Below are 15527 nucleotides of genomic sequence, written 5' to 3'. Positions count from 1 at the left end.
TCCTCCACTCCTGTCCGCTGAGTGGAAAAACCACCCATTTCACTCAATAATTCCTGAGCACCAATGTCCTCCTCTACCTCCTCCTCTTCTTCCTGTCCTGCCCCCACAGGGGTCATGTGGCGTTGAGATCTGTGCGCCACGTCTACCGCACCCTGACCAGCCATTGTTAACAGCATTTGTTCCAGGGCGTGCAACAGAGGAATGACGTCGTTCATCCCATAGTCCTGCCGACTCACGAATAGCGTGGCCTCCTCAAAGGGCCTGAGCAAGCGGCAGGTGTCACGCATGAGCTGCCAATGGCTGACATCTAAGTTACACAGGGGAGTACCTTTATCCGCTTGTAACATCAGGAAATCGGTGATGGCCTTTCGCTGTTCGTAAAGGCGGTCTAACATATGTAGGGTTGAATTCCACCTTGTTGCAACGTCGCAGATCAGGCGATGCTGTGGAATTCCGTTCTGCCGCTGCAGCTCAAGGAGGGTGTGCTTTGCGGTGTAGGAATGGCTGAAATGCATGCAAAGTTTACGTGACATTTTAAGGATGTCTTGCAGTGGGATGGTGGATTTTAGGAACCGCTTGACAACCAGATTGAACACGTGAGCCATGCATGGCGCATGGCACAACCTTCCTTGATGCAGAGCAGACACCATGTTCTTTCCATTGTCGGTCAACATGGTTCCGATTTTCAGTTTGCGCGGAGACAGCCATCTGTCGATTTCTCTGTTCATTACACTCAGAAGTTCCTCCCCTGTGTGACTACGTTCGCCAAGGCATACCAGGTGCAGCACAGCGTGACACCGTTGCGCCCTGCACATGTGATATGCCGGTCGGGTAATGGGACTTGGCACGGGGGTGGCGGCTGAGGACACGGCGGAAGAAGAGGTGGTAGAGGCGGACATCTTTGCTGGACCAAGGACGTGCAAACGTGGAGGCAAAAGCGGCGTGACCTGTCCAAGTTGCTGGTGCGGCTGTGCCGGCACCACGTTCACCCAGTGGGCCGTAAATGACATGTACTGTCCCTGACCGTAGTTACAGCTGCACACGTCGGCGCTGCCGTGCACTTTGGCAGAGACCGACATGCTCAAAGACTGGCCCACCATCTCTTCTACATGTGAATGCAGGGCTGGCACTGCCTTTTTGGCGAAGAAATGCTGGCTTGGCACTCTCCACCGCGGCTCGGCACAAGCCATCATTTCTCGGAAAGGTGCTGAGTCCACCACTTGGAAAGGGAGGGACTGCAGCACCAGCAACTTGGACAGAAGGACGTTCAGCTTCTGCACCGTCAGGTGCGTGCTCGCAAACTGTTGTCTCTTGGAAACGGATTCCAAGAAAGACTGCTGACGGAATCCGTGAAGAGGAGTAGCAGGAGAAGGAGCATCTGAACGAGCGGAAGATGCCAACGAGCGACAACTCCCCTCAGCAGAGGTGTTGGAGCCTTGACTGGCTGATAGAGGGCGATTGGCGTCGGGTGACGGAGCAAGTAACGGAGCGGGTGATGGAGCGGGGGCTGGGGCAGGCAGAACCGCCGTATCTTTATCACGGTTTTCCCAGGCCACCGAATGGCGACGCTGCATATGCTGACGCAACGCTGTAGTCCCAATATTGGCCTCCTGGCCACGCTTGACTTTCTGGCCACATAGTCGACATACGGCTACGTTTACTTCCTCGGGCGGCTTGCCGAAAAATTGCCACACCGCCGAGTAGGAAACTTTGCCCCCGCTACTCCTTACTGGCTGACTGCTACTTCCTCCGTGCACACCGGCACCACTACTGGCCGTGGTGGTAGGCTGCAGTGGAGCTGGTGCTCTACTCCGTGGCCGTTTGGCTCCACTGACACTGCTGCGACCCTGCTGCCTCCTGGGCAACCCACCGACTGTTTTGCTCGCTGGCAAGCTGGCACCCTCTTCTCCTGATGATGCGGAAGCAATAGCCTGATGACGACGAGGCTGCCAAGTGCGATCAGCCTCATCATCATCAATTAGGGTCTCCGCGTCACTACTAGCCCCCTCGGCTGCGTGTGGGTCAGGAGACAGACCTGTCTCTAGACCGGCTACCGAGCCACTCTCCTCGCCAGTACTTCTTTGCCTGGCTGCTGAAGAGGCGGATGTCTCCCCCCGTTCCTGACCGCCCTCTGTTAGCTCTTCCTCACTGTACAGTGGGGCTGAGCCCACAGCATGCGATACTTCGCTTGGTGAGGGAACACCAAAGGACAGGGGCAGGTAGAGGACACGTGATTTCAGTGGGCTTGCTCCCGGGCCATGCCAACTAACGGTTGTGTCTGACGTACCCACCGACCGTTGGCTGTAGGTGTCAGAGGTGACCTGGGAAGAGGAAGACGACCGAGTCAACCAATCGATGACGGCAGGGTTGTCGGTGGAGACACGACCGCTGGATGACACCGGGAGCACTGGCCTCTGGCTGCGACTAGTGCTGCCTCGACCCCTTCCTCTGCTGCCACGTCTGCTCGCTCCTGAAACATTGCCTCCTCTGCCACTCCTCTGCGTGTTGTCTGACATACTTTTTAATTCAATAAGCACCCCAAAAATAAAACCGGATTTAACTCTTTGAACGTACAATAGTGGTTGTGAAGCAGAAAGTCAGTTTATTTAGCACAATCGGTCAATTGCAGCTTGCCGTTGGCTGTAAACTGTACGTTTAGGTCACTGGAATGCACTAATCACCCAAAAAATATTACCGCCACCCGGCGTGTAAATGGATTTAACTCTTTGAACATACAATAGTGGTTGTGAAGCAGAAAGTCAGTTTATTGTACACAATCGGTCAATTGCAGCTTGCCGTTGGCTGGAAACTGTACGTTTAGGTCACTGGAATGCACTAATCACCCAAAAAATATTACCGCCAGCCGGCGTGTAAATGGATTTAACTCTTTGAACGTACAATAGTGGTTGTGAAGCAGAAAGTCAGTTTATTTAGCACAATCGGTCAATTGCAGCTTGCCGTTGGCTGTAAACTGTACGTTTATGTCACTGGAATGCACTAATCACCCAAAAAATATTACCGCCAGCCGGCGTGTAAATGGATTTAACTCCTTGAACGTACAATAGTGGTTGTGAAGCAGAAAGTCAGTTTATTTAGCACAATCGGTCAATTGCAGCTTGCCGTTGGCTGGAAACTGTACGTTTATGTCACTGGAATGCACTAATCACCCAAAAAATATTACCGCCACCCGGCGTGTAAATGGATCTAACTCTTTGAACGTACAATAGTGGTTGTGAAGCAGAAAGTCAGTTTATTTAGCACAATCGGTCAATTGCAGCTTGCCGTTGGCTGGAAACTGTACGTTTATGTCACTGGAATGCACTAATCACCCAAAAAATATTACCGCCACCCGGCGTGTATATGGATTTAACTCTTTGAACGTACAATAGTGGTTGTGAAGCAGAAAGTCAGTTTATTTAGCACAATCGGCAAACTGCAGCACCAACTGTGCACGACAGCCACCAAAAAAAAAAGGGTGTATGTCACTTTAAATTTTCGATTCTTTGATAGCTGTGGCCCTAAGTAACGATTCTGTGTCCCTGAGTAACGATTCTGTGTCCCTGAGTAACGATTCTGTGTCCCTGAGTAACGATTCTGTGGCCCTAAAGTCTCTGTGGCCCTAACTCTGTCCCTTAATACACACAGGTCTGTCTCTCTTGAATGACCGGAGGCTAATGGAGAATTCTAAGATGGCCGCGATTTATAGCTCCACCATTACACAGTGCTGGCTGGCTGCTGATTGGCTAATGCGATCACATATCATGAATGCATTATGGGTCAGCGCGCCTTGTCTGCCGCCTTCCCAGAGATCCCCGCCCCATCTTCTCTGTCCATTTTCTCCGTCGCCACACATGTCGCCTCCATTTTTGGGAAAATTCGATTCGTGCATCCGAATTTTGCTAATCTTCGGATTCGTCGCGAATAGAATTTTTCCAAATCTTCGGAACGAATTCCACTTCGTCATGTTCGATTCGCTCATCTCTAGTTATCTCGTCCTGACTCTCATCCACTTTTCAATGGTAAAGTAGTGTGATGTTAGGGGTAAGGGTAGGGAAAGCGTTGGGTACAGTGATGGTCATTGTTTACATATTTATAGCTACCGTATGTGTTATGGTTAAAGTTAGTCATATCTGTGTGCAGGTAAATGCTCTATTTGATTGGTAGAAAAGAACTGATACAGGGAAATAACAGGTGTGAAGACAAGAGGTTAGAAAGAAAGACAGTAGTAGAAAGAATTATAGGGTGAGATGTTGGGGAAGAAAAGAACAAAAAAAAAAAGGGGGGGAGGGGAGAAGGCATTACATCCTCATGTATTGGCCCAGCCAGACAGGTATTGCTAGAGCTTAAAATATGATGTGTGAAGGATCGGTCAGTGGGGTAACGCAGGTATCAAAAACCCCAGAAGGCATGTTGAGATATAGATGAACATACCATCCTTGTGTATTAGAGAAGTGTCTTCGGTTATCAGAATATATCCCCCTATAGCATTGTAGTTAGACATTCAGCCAGATGGTCTTGTTGTCAAGTTTGATGTACCTATCTGTATCTTTTGTAACTTTATTGCAATAAATTGGTAAAAAACTTTAAAAAAATAGTTGGTTCATTGTTATGCACCTCCAAAATCCCATAACCACTCTCTTTTGTATAATTTTATTGGGGATGTGGTGCAATATGCTGATGGTCAATCACTCGTCATTTTTTTATTTTTGTTATTGATTCATTCAACTTTTTATGTTTATGTCACATGAATACCCACGCTGGTTCTTGAAGTACTGCATATATAAATAACAGTTTAATATTATATTGAAATTAATCTCTTTACAGAAATTGTGTTATTGTTTTTTTGTAAAGATTGCGTGCCTATTGGTTATTATTATTTGTTGTGTGCTGCATTCTTAAAACACATTAGGTACACTAAACGCATTATGGTTTTTTTGGTTTTATCCTGTTATATTCATTTGTAACATGCAGATTTCTTAGTTAAAGTATCAGAAAAGTTCATTAGAAGCAAACTACGCATAACTGAATTCTGTAAGGCCAACCACTGTGGTCATACAGGGTAACACAATAAAAGTGGACATTATTTTGATGAGCAAATAATTAATATGCAGCTTTATCCAATTTGTGAGTGACCAAATTGAACAAATTCAAACATAAAGTTCCTGTTCTGAGCTGGATGCTGAAGAGTGTAATGAAGGCAGCTGTGTGTACACAGGCAGATGCTATCACTGTTTAACAAGCTCTTTCCATCTTGCCCCCCTTCAATGTCTAGGAGAATATTGATCAGGTGAAAGAACTGACCTATACACAGTGAAATTATTGATTAAAATGGCTCAATACTTAGCAGTATTCACTGAATTATTGTCTTCATTCTACACAGCTCTGCACTGAATGCTGGTTGCAGCATCAGGCTATGTTGATGTCACAGACCTCATGTACTAGCTGCCCTCTGACTGGCACTGCAAGGTAGGAAAGTATGGGACCAATGTAAGCACTTCCAATGCAAATATTAGCACCTGATGCTTGTGTATGTATCATCAGGTTATTTACCAACATTGACAATGACACACCATATGTTTTGATATGTAACATTGTAACTATGTTGGGATATACATTTCCTGAGCAGATCAGTGCAGTACAGCAGACAGATCTGGTAGGCTGAAAAAAATGTATTGGACCGCTAATGTTCTCTATAGTTTTTGAATAGGCAAAGTCACTTGTTTCCGCCTATGGGTACAAATGAGGATTTCAAATTATATGCCCTAAATAGTTGGTTGCATTTCAGGTGAAAATGACATCTGATGCTCTCAGTGTAAAAACTGAAGCAAAGGAAAATGGCAACAAATGAAATATTTACATACACAACAACCAGTCAATTTTTTCAGTTCATCTTCCCATACAAAAATATATGAAATCAGATAAATTTTGTAAAGAGCTGTGTAAACTGTTGGCGCTATATAAATCCTGTATTATAATAATCATTGGCTGCTAGAGCAAACAGCTCCACTGTACTCCAGTTGTCTGTGCTGTATTTTCAGTAGATCAGCGCCAACTGTCCAAAAATGAATGATCACAAGCCCATGAAAGTAAATTGCACATTGCAAAGGAATTTTCCCAGAGCTTAGTGAATGAGATGAAGTTTTGCTGACTTCCTTCATCCAATATTGGATATTTTTTGCAAAGTGAAATTTTATCCCATTTGCTAAGCTCCGTAGCAAATCCCTTGCAAAGTGAGCAGCCTATCAACACCTTGGGGTTTATTTACTAAAGCTGGAGAGTGCAAAATCGGGCTTACTTCTGCACAGAAACCAATCAGCTTTCAGGTTTTATTGCCAAAGCTTAATGGAACCATCTGAGGTTAGAAGCTGATTGGCTTCTATGCATCAGTGAGCCTGATTTTTCACTCTCCAGCTTTAGTAAATAAACCCCCTTATGCAGGGCTTTGTTTCCCAGAAAAGAGGAGCAAGGACTACCCCTTCTGAGTCACTCTTTGTCTCAGGCCCTACGCACCTCTGAGCAACATCCCTTGCTTCCACCCCCTACCCACTTCTGATCACTGTCCCTTGGCTCCATCCCCTACCCACCTCCCAGTACCGCCCCTTGTAGAGAATACAGAAGCAAGTATCATTTTGTGCTACTAAGTAATTTGTATGGAAATGTGTTAATGATAATAAGAAAAACAGTAAAATAGATCTCCTGCATGTAAGCAAAAATAGATCCTACCCTAGCAACAGTAGACCCCCCAGCAACAATAGACCCCACCCCAGCAAAAATAGACCCCCACACACAATTGAGTTCAGGGTTCTCCCCGTATATCATTCTTCTTTATTTAGTCATAAATTCCAAAGCCTATAAACAATTAAAACACATGCAGCTGACAAATGTTTCTCATGCTAAGCACACACTTTCTCAAGCAAATGCAGTGCACAAGAAACGTTCAGCAACTGAATGTGTTTTAATTGTTTTTAAAGAATGTACAGTATAAACCCAATATTTCATATTCTTGCCATGTGCCTGCTGTACCATGCAATTGTATGAAAGAGAGTCCTGTTCTCTTTGTATTGTTTCCTTTGTGTGAAGCCCCTGGTGTTCCTGTCAGTCCCTCTGCTTTTCTATCAAAAACTGACCACTCTAGGCACGAGAGCATGGTGTGGTCAGTTTTTTTTACATGTGCTGGGAGAAAATCCAATGACCATACATGTGCTGACATGCCCCCCTCCCTGCACATCCATTTACTAGGAAGATCAATGTGCTGCTGTTTCTCCTCCCTGAGCTCTTTATTCAGCTGAGAACAAATGTAATGTGAATACTTATAAAAAAGGGTAAAAAAGGTAAAAAGCAATGTGTTACATGTTACACCCATCTTTAGGGGGGGTAACATGCTGCTACAAATCTTCCTTCATCCCCAAAGCCCCCCCAATGATAGCAGGTGGAGTTCTTCTGCCCTGAGGCTGCTGTCACATTTAAAATTGCCATGGCTGTGCGGGGCTCCACCCACACAGCCACATCATTTATTCACAGCAATCTGTGAGTGAATGAACTACGAGTCACATTTGTCACTGAGGGAGACAGGTTGTAGTTCTCAATGGACTATGGGAGCACTGATCCAAGCCCTTGTAGTCCATTGACATTTCCTGCAGCTCTGAAACTGACAGCCCATAAGGAGGTACAGGCAAAGGACTGTAGGAAGTGTCTGCAGGAACCTGACATTACACCCGCAATCCACTAATCATGGGTGCAATGCTCTGCAGGGTTCTGGGGAAAAAAAATAATGCATTTTTTTTTACTTTCAAAAGCATGTGCATTTAATATTTATTAAAAAAAAAAGTAAGCTTAGCCTTTAAATATTTGTTCTTGAGTTTATATAAACTTTAACAGGAGCATGAAATATAGTTGTATGTGCACACTGTAACCCTAGTCCTACAAATCATAATTTCACACACGCACCACTATATTATATTTATGTTATGGTACCAAACTACATGTCTAGGCCCTATGCATCCACAGTGGCTAAATGGTTAGCATTTCTGCGTGACAGTACTAGGGTCGTTGGCTCAAATCCCAACCACGGCATCTCCTGCCTGGAGTTTGCATGTTCTGTGCTTGCATTGGTTTCCTCCAAAGACATGCTGGTAGGTTAATTGGATCCTGTCTAAATTTGCCCAAGTATGTGAGTTAGGAACATTAGATTGTATGCTGCTTGAGGGTTATTTACTTATTCTCTACTATATTAAACTAAATGTGTTGTTTTACAAGGTGAGGGTTTACATATTCTTTAAGCTTTGGAATTTATTTCTAAAAAAAAAAAAACAATATGCCACAAGCACCCTGGACTGTTTTCATGGATTGCTGGATATAATTAGCTACGTACTTGGAGCACCAAGACCTGCTGTTACTAACAGTGAGTGATACATTGACTCAAAAAACAAGTCTGTTTGTAGTTCAATCTTTCACATCAATTACTTACTACATGTTAGATAATGTTAATTTACAGCTGTTTCTTTTGAAACGCAGACTAGTACAGTAGTCCTAGACACCAAATACCTTGCATTACTATTCATTACACAAATACTGTTGGTATCAAATTTTCCTTTAAACTATTGCCTACCTATGTGCAGGGCATATCATAGGAAGAAAATCTTATTATATCTTAAGCCTTAGTTCATAAGAAGAGAATCAAGTATATCACTTAATTATAGTTAGCACACGGTACACTACTTATGAATCACTGATATGAAACATATGTGACTTCCTCTGTACTTACTGACCTGTGTGCGAAACCTTTTTATTGATGTGTATTAGATCACTGTTTAACTGCAAGCACTGTCCTCGCTTTCTGACTGTACATTATATATAAAATGAATATCATAATCATATATTATAATTAATATTTACATATATGCTGACTAAATGTATTCCAATGATACAGTGAAACTGTAAAAAATCAGATATGTTTGATCCTGTTTACTTACTACTTACATGATGAGAATACCGAACAAATGATTGTTTGGGGTTTTTTTGCATGCTAGTTTCATATCAAAAGTAAAGAGATTACTAAAGTTACAAAAATTCTTGTACGACAGAAAAAAATTTGGAAGTGATGTAATGTATTGTATTGTATTTGTATTGTATTTGTATTGTATTTTTGGACAAAAATTGTGCTAGTTAAATGAAAATCATACAATCTGGTATCGTGCAAGAAAACTTATCATGCTTGTTCCTTTGCATAATTTCAGACAAAACCTGTGTACTAACAATCAGGTCATCGTACGATTGCTCCTAAAGCAGTATTTTTTGTAAGATTTTCTGATCGTGTGTACTAGGCTTTAGTCATCAATCTGTCCCCAAGTTTCAGAACAGGAGTCAAGGGATGTACAGACTAACAAGCCTCACTCACATTATGATAGCAACCTAGTAACATAGAAAGGTGGCTCTAAACTGTATATATTATTTATAACAGGTACTTATATAGCGCCATTAATTTAAGCAGCGCTTTACATATATATTGTACATTCACATCAGTTCTTGCCCTCAAAGAGCATACAATCTAAGGTCCCTAACTCACATTCATATACACTAGAGCCAATATAGACATAAGCCAATTAACCTACCAGCATGCCTTTGGGGTGGAAGGAAACCAGTGGGACTTTGGGGTGGGAGTACCCGGAAGAAACCCATGCAGGGAGAACATGCAAATGCCAGGCATGTAGTACCATGGTTGGGATCTAAACCAGTGACCTTAGTGCTGGTAACCACTGTGCTACCCATATCTAAAGGAACCAGTTTGCCAGTCATAAACTGCTCATTTGCTGCCAAGATGCTGTTGGATTTTACTGGAGTTATAAAGGGCATTTGCCAGTGGCAAATCTGTGCTTGACATTCTTTAAGAAGAAATGGATACATCCTGACCTTATCATTTACACTCTCCGGGCTTCTATATACCTAACTTGAGCTCTCTAACCTGCACCCTGGGCTCTAGAAAACCCCTTGGCACCCCCCAAGCTTCCCCGCTGTCCCCTGGAAGGCTGTGCTCCTTTCGTCCTCCCCAGAGTGATCTCCGCTCTTCTTCATCTCTGGTGGCCATCTTGGACATGAGCCTCAGCCATGTCTCAGCCATGTCAGTCAGCATGCAGATGGCTCCAGAGTATGTTGGTATGTTTGCAGTCTGAAACCTTGTTTTTCACTAAGATACCCCTGCGTGGGTGAGTGCCTGAGCATGTAAATGGTCATGTTAAGTGTATTTTTCTTGGAAAAACAATAAAAAGAATTAAACATTTAAAAAAAAAGGCTACGTTCACCTTTAGCAATGTGTTACATGTTATACCCGCAATTAGGGTGTAACATGTTGCTACAAACCTTCCTTCACCCCCAAAGCCTCCTCCCCCCATGACAGCTGCCAGCAGGTGGCAGGTGACGTGATGTCACGTCTCACAGGCCACGAGGAAGGCCGGCGGCCATCTTTATTATTGTTAGCCAGATGAGAATGCACTTGTTTTTTCACATTCCTTGCAATATTTAAATAAAAAATACTGCATCAAAGATTTTTTTCTGGCTCATTATTCAACGAGCCCCTAAGGTGGAGTCCTGAAAATACACCTGCCATATGCCCATGATTAGTCTCTAACATCGGACGTGATGCCCCTGGAACCTGCGAGTGAGGTCTGCTGATCACCTGACGTGCTGACGTGTGCCAGATGATTCTCGATACACCCATTCAGATCCAGATGACCATGATGAGATTTATATACACAAATGCACTTATTTATTGCGCTTCTGGTTAGAGCAATATTATACAAAAGCTTCCAGCGACCGAGTCACGGATTTCACTTTGGACATTTGGACTTGATTATGTTATGCATTGATCACTGAATGTCACTTTAATCATTCACTTTATGTTCACCATATCAATACGTCATAATTAGACAATACCACTATATTGTACCACTTAAAGCGCTCCTTAGCACCACACTTTCATATATATATATATTTTTCACTACTGTTCTCAGTACTGCATTTCTGTATTATATATTATATATTTATCTAAAGGGTCTGAGGTTTCACCTTAATGCTAGCGGCTTGTTACCTAGCTCTCATGTTTTCTATCTTTTTATCATGAAGCTAGAAGCTGATTGGCTACCATGCACAGCTGCATCAGATTTTGCACTCCCCAGTGCTAGTAAATCAAAGTGTTTTAATAAAAGTGTATCAAACATGCTTCATGCAAGACTTTTGCACCTAGCATGCGCATAAAATGCACAGGTGTGAATGGGACCTTAGGGTTTTTCCTGAAATGTGATTTCATTAATGTATGCATTTATAGTTTTATTACATTAAAAAATGTTTTTTTTTTTAGCTATTATTGAGAAGTTTTTATATGCTCCTGGATTTACTCATGTAGGTTGAGGAGAACAGGAGTAATTGGTATAGGGATAGGACTGGCTTGTGAAGATATCTCCTGTCGTTATGACAGTGCTCACTAGATGATTATCCAAACCTCCCCCTCACTCCATTCCCAAGTTCCTTCCTGGCAGTATACTTTGCAATTCTGGTACCGTACAGTTGAGGTACAGGAAGTTAAAGTCTGTGCCTTGATCCAATTTTATATATATATATATATATATATATATATTAATAGTTATTATTATACAGGATTTATATAGCGCCAACAGTTTGCTCAGCTCTTTACAATATAATGGGAGATAATACAGCAACAGTACAGTTCAATACAAGAGGGATAGGAGGAGCCTGCTCCTCGGAGCTTACAATCTATATATATATATATATATATATATGTATATATATACACTATACTGCCAAAAGTATTGGGACACCCCTCCAAATGATTGGATTCAGGTGTTCCAATCACCTCCATGGCCACAGGTGTATAAAATCAAGCATCTAGGCATGCAGACTGCTTCTACAAATATTTGTGAAAGAGTTGGTCGCTTTCAGGAGCTCAGTGAATTCAAGTGTGGTACCATGATAGGCTGCCATCTGTGTAATAAGTCCATGCTTGAAATTTCCTTGCTACTAAATATTCCACGGTCAACTGTTAGTGGTATCATAACAAACTGGAAGCAACTGGGAACAATAGCAACACAGCCACGAAGTGGTAGGCCATGTAAAATGACAGAGTGGGGGCAGAACATGCTAAAGCGCACAGAAGTCACCGTCTGCAAAATCAATAGCTAAAGACCTACAAACTTTGTGTGGCCTTTAGATTAGCACAACAGTGCAAAGAGAGCTTCATCGAATGGGTTTCCATGGCCGAGAAGCTGCATCCAAGCCTTACATCACAAAGTGCAGTCCAAAGCGTCAGGTGCAGTGGTTTAAAGCACGCCACCACTGGACTCTACAGCAGTGGAGACGTGTTCTCTGGAGTGAGGAATCACACTTCTGTCTAGAAATCCGATGGACGTGTCTGGGTTTGGCGCTTGCCAGGAGAACAGTACTTACCTGACTGCATTGTGCCAAGTGTAAATTTGGTGGTGTGGGGTCGTTTTTCAGGGGTTGGGCTTGGCCTCTTAGTTCCAGTGAAGGGAACTCTTAAGGCATCAGCACACCAAGACATTTCTGACAATTTCATGAGCCCAACTTTGTGGGAACAGTTTGGGGATGGCCTCTTCCTGTTCCAACATGACTGAGCACCAGTGCACAAAGCAAGGTCCATAAAGACATGGATAAGCGAATTTGGGGTGGAGGAACTTGAATGGCCTGCACAGAGTCCTGACCTCAACCCGATAGAACACCTTTGAGATAAATTAGAGCGAAGACTGCGAGCCAGGCCTTTTCATCTGACATAAGTGCCTGACCTCACAAATGTTCTGGAAGAATGGTCAAACATTTCCATAGTCACACTCCTAAACCTTGTGGACAGCCTTTCCAGAAGAGTTGAAGCTGTTATAGCTGCAAATGGTGGGCCAACTCAATATTGAATCCTACAGACAAAGACTGGGATGCCATTAAAGTTCATGTGTGTGTAAAGGCAGGCGTCCCAATACTTTTGGCAATATACTGTATATATATATATATATATATATATATATATATTTATTGCAACTTTCTAATATATGCACATGTCCCCATGTTTTGTCTCTCTAAGACACCAGCAGCAAGGACAGATACTCATAGATTCTGCTAGAACTCCAGTGAGCTATCTTCCCCTGCTGAACTGGAATTTAACATCTATATCTGTGGACTACATAATATTTCCTCCTATATTATAAAAATGAGAAGAGGGGGTATGTGCTATAGTCTTTACACACATTCCATCTTAAGGTGACATAGATACAGCATAATCATTGGGCACAGATACCCTAGAACAGGAACAGTTTTACTGGCAGGATCACTAGGTAAAAATAACAGAAAAGAAGCCTAAAACGGAAACTAATGCAGCCACCGTATCAAAGAACTTGTAAACAAAAATATAATACATTTTATTATTGGGTTTAAATAGTTAAACAAAACAGCAATACAAGATTTTTGTTTTAAAGACAGCAAGACAAATTGACATACCTCACTCTTCAACTTGCTGCCAGAAAACCTTTATGAAAATAAATATGAAAAATTAGACAGTTATGCAGATATAAATATAAATAGAGATGGAGATAGATGGATGGATAGATAGATCAATAGATGGATAGAAGGATGGATAGATATATAGATCGATCAATCGATAGATAGATAGATAGACAGACAGACAGACAGACAGACAGACAGACAGACAGACAGACAGACAGACAGACAGATAGACAGATAGACAGATAGATAGATAGATAGATAGATAGATAGATAGATAGATAGATAGATAGATAGATAGATAGATAGATGGATGGATGGATGGATGGATGGATGGATGGATGGATGGATGGATGGATGGATAGATAGATAGATAGATAGATAGATAGATAGATAGATAGATAGATAGATAGATAGCTTAGTTTATCAAAATTTGAGTCCTCTGTAACCCAAAGTAGCCAGAATCCACAAAGCACAGAGTCCAAGTGTCATTGGTACACTACAGTACAGTACTGTAGTACATACTACAGTAGTGGGTGTGTTGGGACTACATTTTATGAATTACAAGTAGAGATGAGCGAATTATTCAAAAATTCGATTCGGCTGATTCGCCGAATTTGAGGAAGAAATTCGATTCGATGCGAATTTATTCGCTACGAATTTAACTTATAAAAAGGGTTTCTAGGCTTCAGAGAGCCTTTAAATTAGTGCAGAACACTGTACCTTTAATTTAAATGCTCTTGGAGATGAGGAAGGAGAAGGAGAAGGAGAAGGATGAGAAGAAGGAGAAGGAGAAGGATGAGAAGAAGGAGAAGGAGAAGGATGAGAAGAAGGAGAAGGATGAGAAGAAGGAGAAGGATGAGAAGAAGGAGAAGGAGAAGGAGAAGGAGAAGAATGAGAAGAAGGAGAAGGATGAGAAGAAGGAGAAGGAGAAGGATGAGAAGACGGAGAAGGATGAGAAGAAGGAGAAGGATGAGAAGAAGGAGAAGGATGAGAAGAAGGAGAAGGATGAGAAGAAGGAGAAGGATGAGAAGAAGGAGAAGGATGAGAAGAAGGAGAAGGATGAGAAGAAGGATGAGAAGAAGGAGAAGGATGAGAAGAAGAAGGATGAGAAGAAGGAGAAGGATGAGAAGAAGAAGAAGGATGAGAAGAAGGATGAGAAGAAGAAGAAGGATGAGAAGAAGAAGAAGGATGAGAAGAAGAAGAAGGATGAGAAGAAGGAGAAGGATGAGAAGAAGAAGAAGGATGAGAAGAAGGAGAAGGATGAGAAGAAGAAGAAGGATGAGAAGAAGAAGAAGGATGAGAAGAAGGAGAAGGATGAGAAGAAGAAGAAGGATGAGAAGAAGGAGAATTCCAAGCCGGCAAAAAGTGTATCTGCAGAGCCCCGCTATTTCTTAGCGGAGCTCTGCAGATACACTTAGCGGAGCTCTGCAGATACACTTAGCGGAGCTCTGCAGATACACTTTTTGCCGGCTTGGAATTCTTCTTATTTTCATCCTACTTCTTCTTCTTCTTCATCCTCATCCTCATCCTCAGAAGAACAAGAAGAGGATGAGGATGAGGATGAAGAGGAAGAAGAAGAAGAAGAAGTAGGATGAAAATAAGAAGAATTCCAAGTTGGCAAAAAGTGTATCTGCAGAGCTCCTCTATTCTGCAGATACACTTAGAGGAGCTCTGCAGATACACTTTTTGCCAGCTTGGAATTCTTCTTATTTTCATCCTACTTCTTCTTCTTATTCTTCTTCATCCTCATCCTCATCCTCAGAAGAAGAAGAAGAGGATGAGGATGAGGATGAAGAAGAAGTAGGATGAAAATAAGAAGAATTCCAAGCCGGCAAAAAGTGTATCTGCAGAGCTCCGCTAAGTGTATCTGCAGAGCTCCGCTATTTCTGACAGTTCTCTGACATTCACTCCATACAGCGGTTGAAACATTGTATCTATTTGTTTCCATAAATGGAAACAAATAGATACAATGTTTCAACCGCTGTATGGAGTGAATGTCAGAGAAC

The 15527-nt window shown here is 42.5% G+C and overlaps 1 protein-coding gene across 1 annotated transcript in view; it reads right to left on the bottom strand.

Moving 5' to 3' along the window:
* RFX6 (regulatory factor X6) overlaps positions 1–15527 on the bottom strand; it is a 118936-nt gene that overhangs the window by 58302 nt on the left and 45107 nt on the right. Inside the window, exon 6 of the mRNA XM_089652139.1 lies at positions 13516–13543. Within this exon, the coding sequence (XP_089508265.1) occupies positions 13516–13543 (28 nt within the window). The remainder of the gene's footprint in view (positions 1–13515; positions 13544–15527) is intronic.

This window comes from Staurois parvus, unplaced genomic scaffold, assembly GCF_062004578.1.
Source record: "Staurois parvus isolate SC_StPar_1 unplaced genomic scaffold, SC_StPar_1.0 ptg000672l, whole genome shotgun sequence".
Classification (NCBI taxonomy): Eukaryota; Metazoa; Chordata; class Amphibia; order Anura; family Ranidae; genus Staurois; species Staurois parvus.
Note: the sequence above shows the minus strand (reverse complement) of the source record. Positions and strands in the feature narration are given on the sequence as shown.